This window comes from Marmota flaviventris, chromosome 4, assembly GCF_047511675.1.
Source record: "Marmota flaviventris isolate mMarFla1 chromosome 4, mMarFla1.hap1, whole genome shotgun sequence".
Taxonomy (NCBI): domain Eukaryota; kingdom Metazoa; phylum Chordata; class Mammalia; order Rodentia; family Sciuridae; genus Marmota; species Marmota flaviventris.
This window is the reverse complement of record NC_092501.1, coordinates 23,930,525-23,950,135: the sequence shown is the minus strand read 5'-3', so window position 1 is coordinate 23,950,135 and position 19,611 is coordinate 23,930,525. Positions and strand designations below refer to the sequence as shown.

The following is a 19,611-nucleotide window of genomic DNA, read 5'->3' as shown; positions in this document are numbered from 1 at the left end:
GAACATAGAATCGAGCTGCATTAGGAAAACATCTGCTTGTATGTGATACCCGAAGACTCTAGAATACAAATGAGAATTCTGTATTGCTTATTGTTTAAGTTACATTATGGAAATCTGATCCGCTTTTAGGTTCCAGGGAATCCTTTCTTATAGTCCTACAGATTTGCCAACTTTGCCTCCTCGTTTTCCTGGGTTTTTACCTAATTCTTCCTTTAAAAGGTGTCCGGATCTCTTTTCTTCCCCCCACGTATTTCTTAAAAGACTCACTTTCTTCAACCTGTGGTTTTTTGCTCCCCAGATGTTCCTGCAGCCTTTCTGAGTGATGTCAGCCATGAGGTCCTGATGACCACGTCAAAGGCTGTCGGCAGTCCTGCTGCTGCTTCTCTGTCCCTCACTTGAGGCCACTGACCACTCAAGTGATTCTTCCTTTTTAATCATCTGCCTTTTCTTGGTTTGGGGGGATGTTCACTTCTCTCCCTCATTTTCTTTCTCTGATCTCTTTCCTTTACCTGCCCCTTTTATTCTTGTTCTCTCAAAGACCCAGCTGTTGTGACCCAGCTAGCCTGTTGCTGCTCAGTAATGGGTGGCATTTTAGCTCCTCTCCCAGAGGGCTCAGCGTGACTTCACCCTCTGATTGGCAGGCACCTTTCTCTGAAGGACTTCTGCTCCTCATCTAGTCTCACTGCATCTGTCCCCATCACCTCTCCCCTCCCTCACCCCAGGGGCCCACTTAGAGACTTTGGGGTCATTTTGGCCCCGGTCCCGTCCTTCCTCACTTGTCTGATCATTGACCGCGTCCCTGGGATTCTACCTCGGCAGTGTCTTCTGATCTGCTTCTCTTCTTTCCTAGGCACTTCAGGTACAGCTCTCTTCATCCTCTGTTGGTTCTGGGGCCCCTGACATTCTCCCGCCCTCTGCTTTGCCGCTGGACTTATTCTTCCAAAGACAAGTGCAGGCACAGCTCATCTTGGCTTCCGGTAGCCTGCAGAATGTGGTCCCATACACAGCCTGGTCTCACCCATGCTGGGCTCTTCTCTCCACTTCTCCCCAGCTCCTGCTCTGTGCTCTTGCCTGAGCTGGATCTACTGTACCCCTGCCCTATCATAGAACTTTGGCCTAAAAATTTCTTCTCTTTCTTAGCTTGGGGGACACTCATATTTAGAGGGGATACTCAAATGACATTTTTACAACCCCCCCCCACCTCCGCAGTCATAGTCACTGCTGGCTTTCATTGGTTACAGCACTTTGTTGAGATGTCTCAGTTGTGTGATCTTGTGCCCAGGTAGAGAGGGACTTTCTCTTATTCATTTGTCTTGTTATTTGTATCCAAGTACTGAGCACATCCTGGACCCTAGATATGGACTGGTTTGACTCATGCTGAATGTAGTTTAGGCCTGGAAGCCTCCTGGCGAGCTGGGAAAGTCGCTTTCCCTGTTTGGTCTGGGTGTTTATCCCTGCTCTGGGTTTACACTCTCCACCAGGAAAAGGAGAAACTGTACGTGGAACTGAAGCACATCCTGGCCCGGCAGCCTGGCCCCGAGGCTGCGGAACAGCTCCAGATCTACCGGCACACCCTGCGGGAGAAGACCAAGCAGCTTAAAGTAAGTGGCAGGCTCTGCGCTTGGCTGACTGGTCAGAGGGCGTCCACACTCAGGGGACACACCTGGACCTGTCCACTGCAGTGGCACAGTGAGCTGGTCTCCCACATGCCACGCTCCATGCAGATCAGCTTTCTCAGAGCTCATTAAACACCTTCCTTTCCAGAAGGAGGTGAGCATTCGAGGAAAGGGTTGGGGGGTGGGGTGGCGAGAGAGGATGAAAGCAATGGGATGGAAATTGGTGGGGACAGGATTTATGTGTATAATTGCAAGATGATTTAGAGAATTTGAATGGAGGAAAGAAGCAGGGGAGACCTTTAACAACCAAAGCAGACCCCTGTGCCAAAGCAGGTTTCTGCTGTTCCATCAAGAATGAACTCGAAGCTCAGGCTCCTCCCCAGCACCCTTCATGACCATGTGTCAGATAAGTATTCATGAAAGGGAAATAAAATCATGCAAGAATTTTGTTAGTGTAATTCCCTTCTGATTGACAGAAGAACCTCAGTTGGAGAGATGGGATATTTCACTATTCTATGTGACTTTGGTAAATTTTTTCAAAAATCATCTGTGCTCACAGGATAATTTGAGCTTTACCTCCTAAGGGTGTATTCCATGTTCTTGGTGTGCCAGGGAAGTTTTGCACCCACACAACCACATGATGCAGCATCTGCCAGCTGACTTCCGGCACTTATCTGCCCAGGGAGGGTAACTGTCATTATTTCTGTTCTTGGGGTAAAATAGATGCCTCCCTACTGATAGAGCACCGAGCCTTTCAAAAGTAGGACTTTGTACAATCACGTCCTTTTAGTAAAAAGGGCAGATGAAACAGAAGTCTAATGAGAACATTCATATCCAGATTACTCTGAATGTTCATTTCAAGTGAACAGTCTGAGACATAATTTGAGGGTTTTTTTTTTTTTTTGCATAAGGCATACACTTTTGATTATTTTTGTTCCTAGAAACAATTGAATATTTCAAACAAAATAGAAAATTATTTTCTCATTTTCTCAGGATGGATATAGATCAGAAAATTGAATGTCTTATCCTCACTTAGCTCTGGATGGCAGTGAATGGCTCTCTCGGGGGCCTTTTGTTACTTTAACCCTTTATCTCAGAAAATCCCTGTTTTTGCTCAGAATGAAATGTGACACTCTACAGGAGAGGTTCTCAGGGATGTGGTATACCTCAGGTGTCTGGACAGCTCAACATCATCATCTGGACTCCAAGGAAATTCCTCATTTGTTATTTAGAAATAGGATCTTTGTTTATAGACACTTAACTATTGAGACAGGTTTTCTTCCAACATGAAAACGTGTTCTTGAGCTCATGAGAGCAAGGTCAGAACCATTTTCACAGAAATAAAGAGGAAAAGAGTTGGGAAGCAGATGAATGCTCAAAAGGTGAATGTGTCTCTTTTGTGCAAATCTTTAAAAATAGCAAGCAAGAGGAAAATTAAATGGAGTCTATTGCATGTCCCTTAGAACAACTACCTGCCTTTCCTAGCTTGGTTTGGTGGGAAGCACACCTCGCTTGGACATGCTTTCTGTCCCATCTGGATGAGTCGATTCCTGCTCTCGTCCAGCCTGAGGCCAGTAGTCCCTATTGCGCATGGCCATGGCAGGTGGGCAGTCAGCCTTCGTATCACAGCCTGTCTTGCACTGGGCTCTCCTGTGCACTTATCATGGCTCTGTTTCTTAGAGATAAGAGTCCCAGTACTGCGATGAAGGGGGACGTATCAACAACATACTGTCTATGACCCAGTAAAGAGGTCATAAACATTTGGCAAACAAATAGACTGAATGCTTAGTTGGCAGTGTCAGGATGATTTTAGAATAGTTCTTGCTGGGCACAGTGGCACGTGCCTGTAATCCCAGTGGCTTGGGAGGCTGAGGCCGGAGGATTCAAAGCCAGCTTCAGCAACTTAGTGAGGTCCTAAGCCACTCAGGGAGACTCTGTCTCTAAATAAAATATAAAAAGGACTGGGGATGTGGCTCAGAGATTAGGCACCCTCGGGTTCAATCACCAAAGAATAATTCTTACATGATCCTCTAATGAATCACACTCCCAAGTGATATTTTTCTCGAGCTTCTTTTCTTTTATTTAAGGTTTTAAAAGCAGGTTTAGAGAGTGTATCTGGGAGTTTTTCTGTCCCTAATCACAATATTCCTTGAAACACATACCATCCATCTGAGCCAGTTTGAATGTTTCTGGAGAGTTCTCCTTTTAATCAGGGGAATGACATTTCATTTCAGTTTGTCACCTGATTATGAGTCTTCAGCCCTCAGCCAGGTGTTGACACAGTCACGGACCTTGCGCTGGGAAGCATTTCCCTGTTAAACCTGGGCATTGTTTTGTGCTTTAGCTCCACTAAGGTAAATGGTAGCGGATTAAAAAGGTTTTTCAGAAAAGGATGATGTCTCATTTTGGATATTTTGACTAATGCTGCTTTATTTGCCACGTTAGGTTTTGTCTTCAGAACTGAATATGTATGAGTCACAGAGCCAAGAATATAAGTATGAGATCGAGAAACTTGGCAATGAACTGATGAATTTAAAGAAGAAATACCTGGCTCAGAAACGTAAAGAACTCATTCTGAAGTAAGAACTGATCAAATGTTCTAATTTTGTTGTGCCAATTAGCTGCTCATAAGAAAATATTTGGTGAATATTCAGAGAGTTGCAGCTTTCTTTAGGGTAAACTAAGTTGCAAGGTGAACAAATGACGTTCCACGGGACACTAACTGGGTTTGGATCAGAGCAAGATCAGAGTCTCTTCCAATCCTGAGGCCCCTTCTTAGGACCTAAAAGGAATCCACGAATATCTGTTCACCTGTGGGTCCAACATGGCACAGGGAGCCATACTGTGACACCCCGGCTCCCTGTCACAGTATGGAGATAACCAGCCAGGACTATGTTTGCAAATGAAGTTCAAAATCAGCCTTTTACAGGCTGAAGCATATTCACAATTGAAACCACATGCACTTTTGCCAAGGGAGCAGGGCTTAATAAAAGAGTTCTTTTTAAGTAATACAGCTTTACCACTGTAATTCTAATAGTTCCTACATTTTAGATCAACTGTCTCTGAAGAGCTCCTATGTCTAGTAACAGATTTCAGTATCTGTGGTGGGGTTGCCATGAGTTAGTCTTCTCCTAGCAGATAATAATGCAAACGTGAGGTTAGCATTTTGGGTTCAGAAAATGGGTTTTCTGATGGGTTTACTTGCATGTTGACAAGTAAACCTTCCCTTCACTTTGTTATTGTCATTTGCCTGATTCTAGGGTGAGGGGTGAAGGCTGAGGGAATGAATCAAGAGGTTTGAAACTCATTTGAATGCATGACATTGCCAGAAACCATCCAGTTAATTCTGTCATGACTCATATGATGGGTTGAAAGTCATGTTTGGTATTTCATCCACATGGATGTTTCAGGGACATGGTGAAATACGGTTTGACTGCATCTGCCCGTGATCCGTTAGTGGCAAACAGCATATAAAGTAACTGGATGCAAATTCATTTGCCAGTTAAGATCTGCCCTTCTTGTAAATCAGAGTATTCCCCCATTCCTCATTCAGATGCCAACTTCTTGGTGGAGTAAAATACTGCTGTAATTCAGACATGTCTCTCTTCACGTGTGGGCTAGCCACTGTAGTGAGAATCAGAATCTCTAGTGACATTTTAAAACACATGCAGGTTCCCAGGCTCCATTTCCAGAAGTTTGGATCCAGCAGGCTCTGGATGGGCCTCTGCAATCTGTGATTTTACAAACCCCGCAGGTGATTTTCATGTACACGGGAGTTTGAGAATCACTGAAATAAATGATGTGAATTAAACGAACAGTGCAGTGGCAACACTGTAGGTTTCTTTAAGGACATAGAAATGCTGCATATAAAATGTCAACATGGCCAGTTCCCACGGACTAGCTCGGTGGTCTTGAAGTGGTTCTCACTGGTCAGTAAAAGATTCTTAAAACTTTCAGTTTCTCTCCTTCGTATACATATTTTTTAAATAAATTTTTTTGTCTTAGAAGAGTTTTAAATTTACCTCCTATATATTTTAATTTATAAATTACTTGCAAGTACTATCATCATTTTGCAACTGTTAATAAGGTAAAAAGTTTTTTTTTTTTTAATTTTAAAAGATAAAAGCATAAGTAGAATCTCTGATACTTTCCTTCTACCACCAGTGGGTCATCTTACTCATCTTCAAGGGCTCACAGAGCTCAGCTGAAGACCAGTGGTCTAGATGACACAGTTCCAAACAGCTGGTTTGGCTAAATGGTTATTCATCTTCCTAGAGCTGGTTCAGTTCCCTGCCTTTGCTCTGGGGTTTGGCTTAGTCTTCTTTGACCTTACTGACCACCCCATTGTTAGCTGGTTACACAATGTTGAGTGGCCTCCCTGCTGGCTCCACCCTTCTCGATGGCCTGTCCACTAGAACTGCCCCAGCCATTGATGGTTATTTAAATTTAAATGAATCACACTTAAATCAGATTAAAAATTTGGTTCTTCGGTTGCTATAGCCAAAATTCAAATGCTCAGTAGCCACATGTGCCTATGGGTTAGATTCAGGGCTTTTCCATTACTGCAGAAAGACCTATTGGCTAGTGCTGCTCTGGAATCTTTTCCTGTACTTGTCCTCTTCTTGTCCTTAAATGTTCACCGTTTGTAGGCACTCTGACCTGCTTAGGGTTTCACTGGTACTTCCATCTGGTTGGGGGATCCATACACTGGTAGACAGATGAGTGCATAGGAGCACGGTGAAAAAAAGATTAAGGTGCTACAGAAAAATATGCAGAGGCAAGAACAAAAGTGCTGAGAAAGTTTAGACTGGAAGGAGGAAGGCTGCAGGGAGTCATTATAATGGTCTATAAATACATTAAGAGGATAATGCAAAGGAGACAGTATTCCCATTAGTCAGCTTAGACCAAGCCAGAAGCATTAAGCCCAAGTTCCTTCAGAAAGGAAAATTTAGGTTATTTAAGGCGAGAGAGTGCAGGGGAAGGGGGAGCGGGTACTGCTCACGTCTAAGACCAATCACAAGCTGGACAAGTTGCCAAAGTACATGGAGGAGCCTTCTTTGCTGGATCCACTCAGGGAGAAAGCTTTTGTCCTATTTGTGGAGGATGGTTTTTCACAATAATGAAATCAGTTCTGCTAAGAGACAGCTGGGTTGATTACCCAATCCTCTCCAGGATCTTTCCAAATGGAATAATTTAGACTTCTCCCTGTGGATGTTCTCCCCACACATGCCCTTTATAAAATAGCTACTCATAGCATTTTTTACCTTTCTGCCTTCTCTCATTTTTCCCAAACACCCTTTTTGTCACTTACTGGTCCTCACTTACACCCCTCCTGCTCCTTACTCCCACACCAACCCAGCCCCCCAAACTGGTCTACAATTTGCTGTACCAGTTAGATTCTTTCCCCAAAGACAGAGTTTGTTCCCATAGGGTAAACCATCCATAGTCGTCCAATCTAATTGATTTTGGTCTTAGCTGTAGTTTAATTCGCTTAATTTTTGTTTAAAATGGATTCCATTGGTGTTTTCTATAAGACCCTTAGTGACACAAAAAGCAACTTGTGTAAATCTGAGCTAATTATGCAGTTTGTGTGTGTGTGTGTGTGTGTGTGTGTGTTCAGAGGAGATCCATATAGAAAACACATTGTAGATTTTAGGGAATGATTCCTTGATCTGTTGGAAAAAAACACACAAAAAACCTACCTTATTTATCTCCCCCAAATTTTCTTGGGTCTTAAGTTATTTCTAGTAATAACTGTTGCTTGTCTAGAGTTAAGGAAAGTTTTTATTTTTATAAATGTCCAGTTTTGATGAAGATAACTCATTTGTAAGTTTCACCAGAACTTTGGAATATACCAGTTGATAAATGATGACTCTGCCATTATAATTGAGCCAAGAGAAAGATTCTTCTGACTGATCTTTGGGACTAAACTAATGTTTTTTTTTTAAACAGAAAGATGTTTACAAGTCAGAAAGCCACCAAATTCACAGTGTTAGAGTTATAATGAGGTCCTCTGTCCATATTTAGATCAACACTAGGAGAGCACATTTCACATTTAATTGTCTTCCACTGATTCTTTGTGTTATCAGCAAACACCTAATTAGATTTATACAACCACCTTATCTAAAACTAGAAGCTTTAATCAACATTGTTTTTGGTGACTCACTCACCCTTGGAACTTACCAGAATATCAAACTTAGAAGAGGAAAAAGATGTTAAGGAAGCTAACTCTCTCCTCCTCTCTTACAGAAACAAGAACAGAATACCCATAGACAACAGCATCTCAGTGGCCGAACCCACAGGCCCTCGCTTCACCGGGGGTGGATTTCCTCTCAGCAAGACATCCAAAACGAAGTCCTAACTGGAAGCTGTTGGCTGGGTCAGGTTAAACAGCTCATGAAATTTGCTCTGGAACATTTTGGCAGAATCTCTTTTTATATCCTTTGGATCAGAGATATTTAGAGAAATCAGGTGCCCAGATTCCAGGATGGAAAGGAATGCAGAACTGTCGTAGTCATGTACATAAAAGAGTGAAGATGTTTCACTTGGACTGTGAGGATATTGGCAGATCATTATTCTACTCAATAAGGCTGCCATATTGCACAAAGTGATCTTTTTGTTGCAACCACATCAATTGATTTGAAATGTACCAGATTTAGATACTCTGTATGAGTGAAGCTTTAGATCTTCATTTATTTATTATAGATATCTGTGCAATTGAAAGTTTTATATTTTAAAATATTTTTGAGATGCAGTGTATCTCCTCTCATTACTGAGAATCTATTTTTAATTATTCCTCATTAACAAGTCATTGCATGACGTGAGAAAGAAGAACAGACTCTCAATCTTTAAAAATGTTTTGAGAAGGATATCCATGTGGAATTTCTTTTCAGGCCTAGGGTAGGAAAATCTATTCCAAAGAGACATGCCAATAAACAAGCATAAAAAATAAAAAAAGAACCTTTATTGAGATTCTGATCTTTGCTTTAGTAGTGGATGTAATTAAAGTTTAAAACTACCTTGAGAAATATTTAACATAAGGATTTGATTCAGAGGAATGAAGACTAAAATGAGGGGGCAGGACTGGCATCCTGGATTCGCCTTTCTAGACCTCATGCTTGAGCATGGGGTTGTTTAGCACAGGGACCCGTTTGGCTCTCAGGCTCCAGAAAACTTTTTAACCCATCGAACCCACTGTGTTTTATTTTTGTCAAGACCACATTTATTTGGGCACCAGCTCACTGTTTCACATTATGTGGGGACACTGAGGACTTACCGGTCACCTCTCTCACAATAGCTTGATCTCTGTAATCTTTAAAAAGGTGTTGAGTAGTAAGTAGCTCAGGATGAATGAGAACCGTGTCAGTGGATCTTTAGAACATTCCATTTGTGCAAAGGGACCAAGATTCCCCCTGTGAAAGCAAGAGTATTAATGGCCCAAGATGTTTGTTCAGACTATACAGGGAAGTGGGACTTAGTGGGGAGCATCTTCAGTCCACCAAGGACAGTGTCCTGTCTCTGGTGGGGTTCTCCCGAAGCAGACCAAAGACATTGATGGCTATGTAGGTGATGCATTATGAGAGTGGGAAGATGAGACGGGCAAGGGAAGGAGGCCAAGCAAGGATGTGATCTTGAGTTGAGTTCCATCTTGGGAGACTTTGGCTTCATCTTGCAGGGAGCTCTAGAGGCCATGTCATAACATCCCAGAATTCTCCCCGTCAGGGTTAAGAAAGGTGGAGTATTTATATCCCCGTGCTGTCAATCATTGACCAAGGACTGCTGCTCTGGAGGGACCCTCTGGTTCTCTCTGCCTACTGACAAAGCAGGTTCTGTCAGCTTGATGGCAGCCATTGGACAAAGAGTGCAGGTGGTGACTGTTAGAAATGAAAGTGGGTAAGGGTCAGGGAGCATCATCCTCTACTGCTTCTCCCAAATGGGCCCCATGAAGGAACTCTATAACAGACAACTCTATAATAGACAACTCTGTAATAGAACTCTATAATAGAACTCCATTGTACATGGTGACCCTGTGGTGAGATGTGATATCAGCAATTTGGGCTCTATACAAGGATATATACGAAGTATGGGGATTTCCCCTAGAGAATTTACCAAGAGTATTTTAAATCTAAAAAAAAAAAAGAAAAGAAAAGAAAAAGAAAACCACAGTGGAGCCATTTCCATTCTGAAAAACAAATGATGATGTAATCCCTGAGCCAGCCGTGTTTTGTTTAGATAAAAGAAACAACACTGACAATTTTCCCATCCTTCCGGAGATGTTCTAAAGTAGGACCATAAGCCAACTTCATTCTGAGTTCTTGGGTGGCTTCATAGGGATTCACTTCTCTAGGGGAATGGAGTCTTGACTTATCTCAGTATGGTGAAGACTCTGGAGACTGCTTCTAGATTCAGAACCTGGCTCATTATAGCAAAGATTGTTTTGAAGATTGAATGAATTAATGCATGTAAGTTTAGAACAGTGTCAGGCACACAGAGATTGCTCAATGAACATCTGCCGTAGTTATCGTTACCTGAGAGATGCCTAATGTTTTGAAATTAGAGAAGAAAGGTTGTTTGTCACATACAATGTATCAACGATAAAGGTGAGCCTGATTTTCATTATAGGGTTGATGACACCAAAATGTCTGGATGAAGCTGGATTTTGTAATGTAATTTATAATTGAATATCTTCCAGAAATGGCATGTTGAGTGCCTTATGAAACATTCTATCTATATTTCTTATAATATGATCTGGGGACAAAGTGATCATTGAGCTTCAATTTTTTCCCCCAGTAATGGGGATTAAACCCAGACACGCTCTGCCTATGAGTTACATCTCCAGCCCCTTTAATGTTTTATTTTGTGATAGGATTTCACTAAATTGCTGGCCTCTAATCTGTCATCCACCCATCTAGCCTCCCCAGTAACTGACCTTAGAGGCCTGAGCCACTGACTTGGCTCCTTTCACCTTCAGATGTCAGAGCTCCAGTCACCAGAGGGAGAGAGCCTGGTGGCCTCTGCTACCTCTTCTTGTTTCTCTGAATGTAACAGAGCAGGGTGGTCTGCTTCTGCTGTGTCAGAGGTCCCCTGAGCCAGGATGCAAGAGGACTCTGAGAGCTGACAGAAGAGCTCTGGTGGATGCATTTGCTTTTGTTCAGAGGGAGGAGCAATGAGTTAAGCCTGGGAGGGGGGAGGTAATGTCACTGCCTCTCATTTATGGCACCTCCCTATAGCCCAGGGTGTTCTAAGCAATAGCTGTTTAGGTGCAGGTGTTTCCATGGACAAAAAAGCGCTGTTAAAAACACTGGGATTTGCAAATCATGAAAGATTAAGTGTGAACTCGCAGTGGGCTGAGGTGCTTTTACAATCACAAATTTGAGCTCCATTGTAGAGCAACATTAGGAGATGGTACAGTAGCATGATTTTACCCTGGGGTTTTCTGAGTTTCGGAAAGAAGTCCTGTTGCTAAACCATCCATTGACTCCCAATTGGGCTGGTGGGAAGCTGGTATGGTTTCCCTGTTAATGGAGAGAGGCATGATAAAAGGGACTCCCTGATCATTATTTGCTGATCATAGCTTCTCAGCGACTGCCCTTGTAGCCAGGTTGTTATTGTGCTTACCTCTGAAAAATTGCTCAGAGCAAAGGTTTGTTGCTGTGATAAGCCACAGAGACTATGGTAGTTGTGCTAGGAAGCAATGGCTGCAATTCTCCCTGTCAGGGCTGTAATTCTGCTCTAAGAATTTATCCAGGGTTGATAATTATCATTTGGTTTCCTCACTTGCTCAGACAGACTCTGAAGTTGAACTAGTCCAAGAGACCCACAGGAAAATACTACATAATGAATTTTGAGTGGGATGGCATTTCAGAGGTGGGACAATTTGAAAAAAAAAATAGATACCGTCTCTTCCTTAAACATGATCAATTATGTGGAGATCTGGATGGGATAGGAGCAAAGGGAAGGCATTTTAAAATATTAAAATTGTCATAACTTAAAATATATCTCACCATTTTCTTTGTAATAGGTGGGAAATATTTTTATTGCATTATCCATTTTGAACTTCTAATTCAATGCTGTTTTAGTATACCATTTCTCATATCTATTATTTAAAAGTTCCATTAGGGTTTTGTGATCCATTAGAATTTTATAACAGTAGGAACTGTGGTATCAACAGGGTACCATTCTTTTTTATAATTAAAAATAGATTTTTTTTTCTTATTTTAAAGGACCTGATTGTTACAGAAAATTAGAAAATATAGATAAGCAAAAATAAGAAAAAAGTCCTCATTAATCTCAACACACATTGGAACTTCTGGTTTCCTGATTAACACATGGTTTTTGCTCTTGTAGGTTGGCTGTATCAATTGCTCACACCCCTTTACTTGTTCTGACTGGTCAGTGCTTGTGTTTCTTAAGTGTTAAATATTTTTACTATATCACCTTTGAAATACGACTGTTTTATTACTTGTAAGTATATCTTTCTGGACCTTTAATAAGTATACCCATGCTTATAGATAAACGTGTAGTTTGGTAAGTTCTGACAAATGCACATGCCAAAGTAACTTCTGACACAACCATCCCCTGCACCCACCTCCCAGAATACCCTTTTGTGCCTGGGCAGGTGAATATCCTGAGCCCCATCCAACTCCAGGAACCTTAGATCTGTTTTTCATGATTATAGATTATACTTGTCTTTCCTGGAGTTTCACATAAATGGAATCATACATTATGTACTCTCTTGTGCCTGCTTTATTTTCAGGTTGTACAATGCTTTTTGCAATTCATCCATGTTTTTGTGTGTATTACCAATTCACTCATTTTTATTGCAGAGCAATATTCTATCATATAGAAATAGCACAATTTATTTATTTTACCTGTTGATGGGAACTCGAGTAGCCTCTGGGTTTTTTTTTTTTAGCTATTATGAATAAAGTTGCTATGAACATTCATATACAAGTCCCTATGTGGACATGTATTATCATCTCTCTTGGGTATTTATGAAAGAATGGAATTTCTGGATCAGAGAGAGAAGGCATGTTTAACTCGACAAGAAACTGCCAGGCTATTTCCCTGATTGTACCATTTTGCATTCTTCCAACAACATGTGGCCTCCAGTTGCCCTACATCCTTGTCAGTGTTTGCATTGTGTGAGCCATGCCAATTGATGGACATTGATATCTCAGTGTGGTTTAAATTTCTATTTCCAGATGACTAACAATGTTACGCCTCTCTTCATGTGATTTCGGTCATTCATAAGATTTATTTTGTGACAGGTTTTTCAGCATTTAGTCCATTTTAAAATTTTCTTTTTAGATTATAAAAGTTCTTTGCATAGTCTGCAAACAACAAGCCACTCAGTTTCTTTCTTTTCCTTTTTCTTTTTTTTTTTTTTTTCTGTTGGTGGTACTGGGGATTGAACCTGGGGCCTTCCACATGCTTGGCAAGTGCTCTCCTACTGAGCTACATCCCCAGCCCTGTGGCTTACCTTTTCATTACTTTGAATACCTTTTCATGTATTTTGAAGAGCAGACATTTTAAATTTTAATATGGTGCAATTTGTTCTTATTTCCCTTATGTGGCTTGTGCTTCTATTGTCCTAAGTAATTTTTGCCCACTATGAGACAGTCATGATTTTTTTGTCTGTATTTTTCTCCAAAAGTTTATTACAGTTTTGGCTTTTGTATCATATTTATGATTCATTTGGAGTTACTTTTATGTATGGTGTGAGGGTTGAGCAGAGGTTCATTTCAATTTTTTTGAAGTATCCCTTTTTTTTTATTATAGTTACTCTGCTGTATAGAACATCATAAACCCTATTCCTCCTGTCTGATTGAAACTTTGTATCCTTTAATCAACAACTCCCAATTCCCTTTTCCTGCCCTCCCCAGCCCTGGTAAAACCACTATTCTACTTTCTACTTTTATGAGTCTGAGTTCAACTTTTTTAGATTTCACATATAAGTGAGATCACACGGCATTTGTCTTTCTGCGCCTGGCTTCTTTCACTTGGCACAATATCCTCCAGGTTCATCTATGTCATTGCAAATGGCAGATTCCCTTCCTTTTTAAGGCTGAACAGTGTTCCGTGTGTGTATGAACCACATTTCCTTTGTCCACCCATCCACTGATGGCTACTTCAGTTAACTCTGTAGGCTACTCCGAATGGTGTTGCAATGAATATAGGAGAGCAAACATCTCTTTTTAATTTGAACCCACACCCTTTAAATTATAGCTGTTTAATAAAAAAAAGCAAGTTAAGCAGCCTCTTCAGCTTTTGGATTATCATTTTGTAAAATGTGCAAGTACCCATTTCATAGAATGTTATGTGGATTACAGGAAACTATAAGTGATATTTGCACAATGCTCAACATGTAGTAGGTGCTCAGTGAATGTCAGGTTTATTATTGTCTCAAAGTCATCTCCTTGCTCCTAAAGAGTAGCCTGGGAGGTTTTAAAGTATTGTTCCAAGTGGTCAGGTGAATAGATAATAAACACCAGAGAAGCTGCTTAACTTATCTGAATGGCTGTGGTCAAGAATCTTCCCTAGGTAATAAGGCCTTGCATTATGCTCTTTAAATAGATATTAAAAGATTGAATGGCTATTAAAGTATATTGTGTCAATTCTGTCTCTTTCACATAAGTGATCAGTCTTTTTTACACTTCATATGAGACAGAATGCCAGGAACTCTTTCTTCTGGTTCCAAAATAACACCATTCTCTTCTATGGCTTAAACAAAAAGTCCCTTTCTTCCTTCTCACTGTGACAGTGCCATGGAATTTAATAAGTATGATAATAGCAGTAATAGCCACCATCTCAGAAGCTTTAAAAACCTTGATGTCCAGACACACTCCAGAATCTTTGGGGATGGTATTTACATTCTCAAACCTGTTTGTATGTGGGAATCACCTGGGGAACTTTTGATAAAATACCGATGTCTGAGTCCCTCCTGAGAGATTCTGATTTCACTGGCCTGGATGTGGTGTGGACATCAGGAACTTCCAAAGCTCCCAGTGGTTCTGGTGCTCAGCCAGACTTGAGCACCACTGGCTTTTTTTTTCCGTACAGTATATTCTGGGAGAAAGCCCTGTTCAGATACCCACAGCATCACTAGGGAGCGAGAAACTAACCTCCTGGGTCACAGAACTTGACTTCCCAAGGCAAGGCTTGAACCGATAAACTTTTTGATTAATCCCACCATGACCCACATCAAAGTTTATTTCAGTCTCCAATCTAATTGGATTTACCCAATCCCCCATCCTGCCTCTCTATCACTGTGCCCTCTGAACTCTTCCCCATGGTCAGCAAACTTCCATATTTGCTCATATGGAAGTTTTCTCTTAGGGGAAGTTCCCCTTCCTCTGCTGTCCTAATGGAGACATGGATGGACTTTGCCTTCCTTGGAGCCCCCCTGAATGGAGACCTTTTTCTTATTAAATATCACATGCACCACACTCTTGAGATTGAAGCCATGTGGGATGACAGCCACATTTGCTTGGCATTACTGCCTTCATATTATTCTTTTCTTTTCAACGGCGGTGTATGTGTGAAGTTGGACCATACAGCTGTACCACCCACCAGTCCTTTGGATTGTATCCATCTACCTGTCCCCCTCCTGGGCACCCTGCTCATGCCTCAAAGGCCTTACTTGTCAAGGTTGTCATTTCAGGAGATATGTGATGGCCACATGACTCCACTGGAGGTGCTCACCTTTATCTTTTGGTTCAGGTAGCATCTGCCAAGTTTCTCCACTAAAATTATGATTTTTCCCTTTTCCCAGCTCTTTTCCTAATTCTGGCAAAACCTTCACCTGGAAAGAGGTGGTAGTGATTACGCTCCACCAAAGAAGATATTTTTGTATCCTGTTTCAGATGAGGAAACGGAGGCTGAGGGATGCTAAATCAATTTCCAAAGACCAAACACGTTGTATGCTAATAATGTTGGCTTATTACCTAAATAATTTATAGCCATCTTACTTATATTTATAAAGACAAGCTTTGGGTGGAGGGTAGTTTGGCTGAAATGCTTTAAAAAAGAAAACTTTCAGGCAAATAAAAATATATGCTCTCAGCAAGATGCTTAATCACTTCTGCAGGCCAGTGTGTGGGACAATAAAAATAAAAATGGGTTCCAAGCAATGTTCACCATTGTCATCAAAACCAACACACCTCCGGATTGCAGAAAAGAAGATTTTAGAGAGGTGGATTCCAACTCATGTTCTGTGGTTTGAGTCCGCTTTGCAGATATGTTTTATTTGGCTTGCATTGTGTTTAAATCTATTTTCTGATTTGATTGCCAACTTTCAAAAACAGAGAAATTTCACACACAAATCCAGATTGAAGGCTTCTCTTGTAGGTTGGGAAGATCTGGCAGCATTGAATCTTCATCTATCTATGACAGTGGTCACATGGTGCCAACTCATGACTGCTCCTCATGAATGAGCTTCTTCTCTCTGGGTCCTCTCATTCCCTTGTAGCCTACCCAGTGTGATCTGTGCCTTTTGTGGATATATGAGCCCAATGCTCCTGCTGATTGCTGTTCCCTATTGGTTGGGGGGTTACCAGCTCAGAAGGGGAATGGCATTTTCTGGGGAGCTCCTGAGGGAGACTGTTTTCTAGACTCAAGTCATAGGAAACAGTCTCCAGCAACTGTAAGGCAGAACGTTCTATGGGTTTTCAGACTGGCAATGCAGAGGGCTGCCTCAAATATGGCGACCTTCTAAGTATTGAAGAGGGGTGGGAGGAGATCATGGATCTGGGCTAGCAAAGACAGGACTTGTTCACTGGAGAAAACTTGGAGCAGAGACACTGGGGAAGCACTTCCAACACAAATATTATGCAACCTCATTTTCTTGAAGAATTAATAGACTTGATGGAATGGTAATTCTACCCATAAAGAAGTAATTGTACCTAATAACTGATTATATGGGGAAGACCTCATTAAAACTCCTGATTTAAAAAAATATCAGACTGCAGTGAAATGACCGAAGTATGTGAACTCCAGAAGATGGTGAGAAATGGATGCAGAGGTGGGAGAAAAAGGGTCCTGGGGCAAAGGTAGGAGGAAGACTAGAAGCTTGCATCTTGTTTGAGATGGAGGAAGCATGGTTGGAGGTGCGGAACAGGGCAGAGGGGCAGCAGGCTCATCATTGGTGAACTGCAATCTCGGCTTTATTTTCTGTTCAAACAACCTTGGCTTTCATGAAATAAAAGGGAAGCCAGGTCTAGAGCAGTTTGCATGACCTCCTCTGAACGCAGCCTACTGCAGATGTATTGTGGATGTTGCATGGGCTGCTCGTAGTATGTTTTTTTTTGGTACTGGAGGGTAAATACCTGACCCTAACTGTCTAGCTGTTACCTTCAAGCTTGTTTTAGCATGGCCCTGAGTTGCAAAGTCACCTTTGGGCAGTCTTGCCCACGTTTCTGTTGTCAAGCATCTTGGCATAAGGATTTGCCTGAGCTAGCACTTTGCCTCCGAAGCTCTTGTTATCTATAAAGAGGATTTGGGAAATCATTTAGAAATTAATTTGAGATGTCACGTTACCACATCAAGACAGGTAGAACTCATCTACCCATCACGTGCATTTATTACCCTAACAGCAATAAGTAGACACAGATCTCCTTGGCTTCAGTGATGTTTGAGACAAGAAAGGAATGCTTGTAGCAGCTAATTAGGTCTCCCTGTATTAATTACCATGTTAAATGACGGTTTTGTTCACACCTTGTTGTTTTTGTTAAGGAAAAAGGAAAAGAACAATTTTGGGCAGTTCTCTGAAGATTTGGAATAGGAATCTTGGCTCATGTCCTTAACAGATTTCAAGTCGAAGCAAGGAAAGCAGAGAACTATTCCACTTGTGCTTGGTGGCTTAATAGAAAAAAAAAATTAATGACTTTCATCTTATTTCGGCTCAGACGCCTACCTGAGATATGATTTGAAATGAGTTTCCTATTCTTGACTCTCCTCGTTGAAGACCTGGAGATTTATCAATATCTTGCAACAACAAAGAATATTGCTCAGTGCAATTCAAGTCAGGAGCTGCTTTCTTCTCCAAAGAACCATCTTAACTGCTACAGATTTAAACAGGATTTATACTTCATAAACCCAAGTGTGTATCCAAATCCTCTTGTTATTGTAAAGAACAACAACAAAAAAAGCCATATTCTCAATAAGCCAGTCTTGTTTTCTCTAAACCTCTAAGGAAAGATTTGTACTTTCCCTACTCTGAGAGTTAGAAGAAATAAACCCAGGTTGGTCAGCACCCCTCTCAGAAACTGGGGTCTGACAACAGGCTCCTGGGCCCTGGAACTTTCTGAGCACTAATTATGCAGGGCTTGGCAAAGTGATTGGAGTGAATCTGTCACCAGCTTCTCTTTAATGTGAGCAGCAACTTATATTTATGTTTATTTTTCTGGACACATTGTTGTGCCATGCTGTTATCTAGTCGGGGACATTTCACTGTTTCCTTATGGGATTTATAACTGCAGGTTTATTTCTCTGCTGATGTCTAATGCCACATTTAGAAGTATGTCCACCTGACACTTAGAAATTTCCTTTGGAAGGGTGTTTAAGCCAGAAATGGCGAAGCTGTCCCAGAATCCACTGGCCAGCTGCTGCTTTCTCTGCAGTGGGAAGCAGGACCCTTCAAGTTAAATGGATTCCCCTCTTTCGAGGTAGCGAAGGTCGAATTAACTCTACCTTCTGGGTTCCTGTTTTCATTTGAGATTTTCTCATTTTGCCACTGTTTCTATGATTTGAATGTTAGAAGATGCAGAAAACATGGTCCTTGGGATGTCGCATGAGTTTATCACAGTGGGATGCCTATAGATACAGTTGGGGCGTCGCTGAGAAGGGCACAGAGGTATCCTAGAAGGAGAGATGGGACACACTTAGGGTTAAATTCTGGTTCTTCCAGTTTCTAGTTCTCATCTTTAAAAACTTGTAGGCTTGTTGAAAGGGACTTCTTGAAATTACACATATGAATCATAGAAGATGAATGGTGATGTTAGTATCTGTTTGAGTAATAGCCATTTTCCCTGGGAAACATATTTGATTTAGAGTCCCTGTGAATATTACATATGTAACTTGGTGTTCAGTCACTCCACAGTTTCACATCCAAGAAGCATCAACACCCTTTCAAAATTTCATTCCTTATCTGGCCAGCAAGCCTTCCTCTTTGAGATGACTCTGGATATAGAAGTTGAAAATACTTTTGATTGACATGCATGTGGACAGCCATACCTGTGTGACAAAGGACTCCATAAAAAGTATGTATGATACCAAGGGCCCTTTGATTCTATTTGAAATATTAAGATCTAAGTTTAAGCTATTTAAAAGGTCTGATAGTTTCTGCTTTTATTCTCAACACAGAAATGATGATGGAGCTCCTGACCCCTGCTGGAAAATTTTCTGCGGCTGCTCCCAGGGATGACAATTCCCGTCTATGCTTGCTGTGGATGGTCACTGATTGCATCAGGAGAACAGACACCCACCTCTTGGAGATGATAGAAAGTACATTCGCTTTTGCTCAGCTGCTAATGAGTACTTGCTGGCACTGTGGCTCACCAAAAGTGTGGCCAGTCATAGCGGGGCTATTGTGAGTAGGCAGACACTGTCATCCTCCGGGGCCTTGCCATGTTGACATTGAGTGGGCCAACGAGAGGCCAGCTGATGGGCTGTCACCTTGTGAGCCAGAAATTTATATCCAAGACCAAGAGAAAAGATTGGATAAACTAGCACAGCAGAGTATCATTATTATTAAAACAAACATAGTCACTGAGAATTTTGAATGTTCAGCCCATCCTCTCTTTAGTGGTAAGTGACTTTGGAAACCAAGTTAAGTCCCTGGAGAGTTGCCTGTTGCATATAGAATCTGAGTAATGAGATTGAGAGGATTTGTATCATTGTTTTTTCTTTCTTTCTTTCTTTCTTTTTTAAGAGAGAGAGAGGAGAGGGAGAGAGAGAGAGAGAGAGGGAGAGAGAGAGAATTTTTTTTTAGTATTTA

At 41.4% G+C, this 19,611-nt stretch overlaps 1 protein-coding gene across 1 annotated transcript in view; it reads left to right on the top strand.

The window, feature by feature from the left end:
* Positions 1–7,977, top strand: part of Cfap58 (cilia and flagella associated protein 58) — a 127,908-nt gene extending 119,931 nt beyond the window's left edge. The window contains exons 18-20 of the mRNA XM_071611701.1: positions 1,482–1,601; positions 4,062–4,195; positions 7,866–7,977. Coding sequence (XP_071467802.1) covers positions 1,482–1,601; positions 4,062–4,195; positions 7,866–7,977 — 366 coding nt within the window. The remainder of the gene's footprint in view (positions 1–1,481; positions 1,602–4,061; positions 4,196–7,865) is intronic.
* Positions 7,978–19,611: the final 11,634 nt, after the last annotated feature.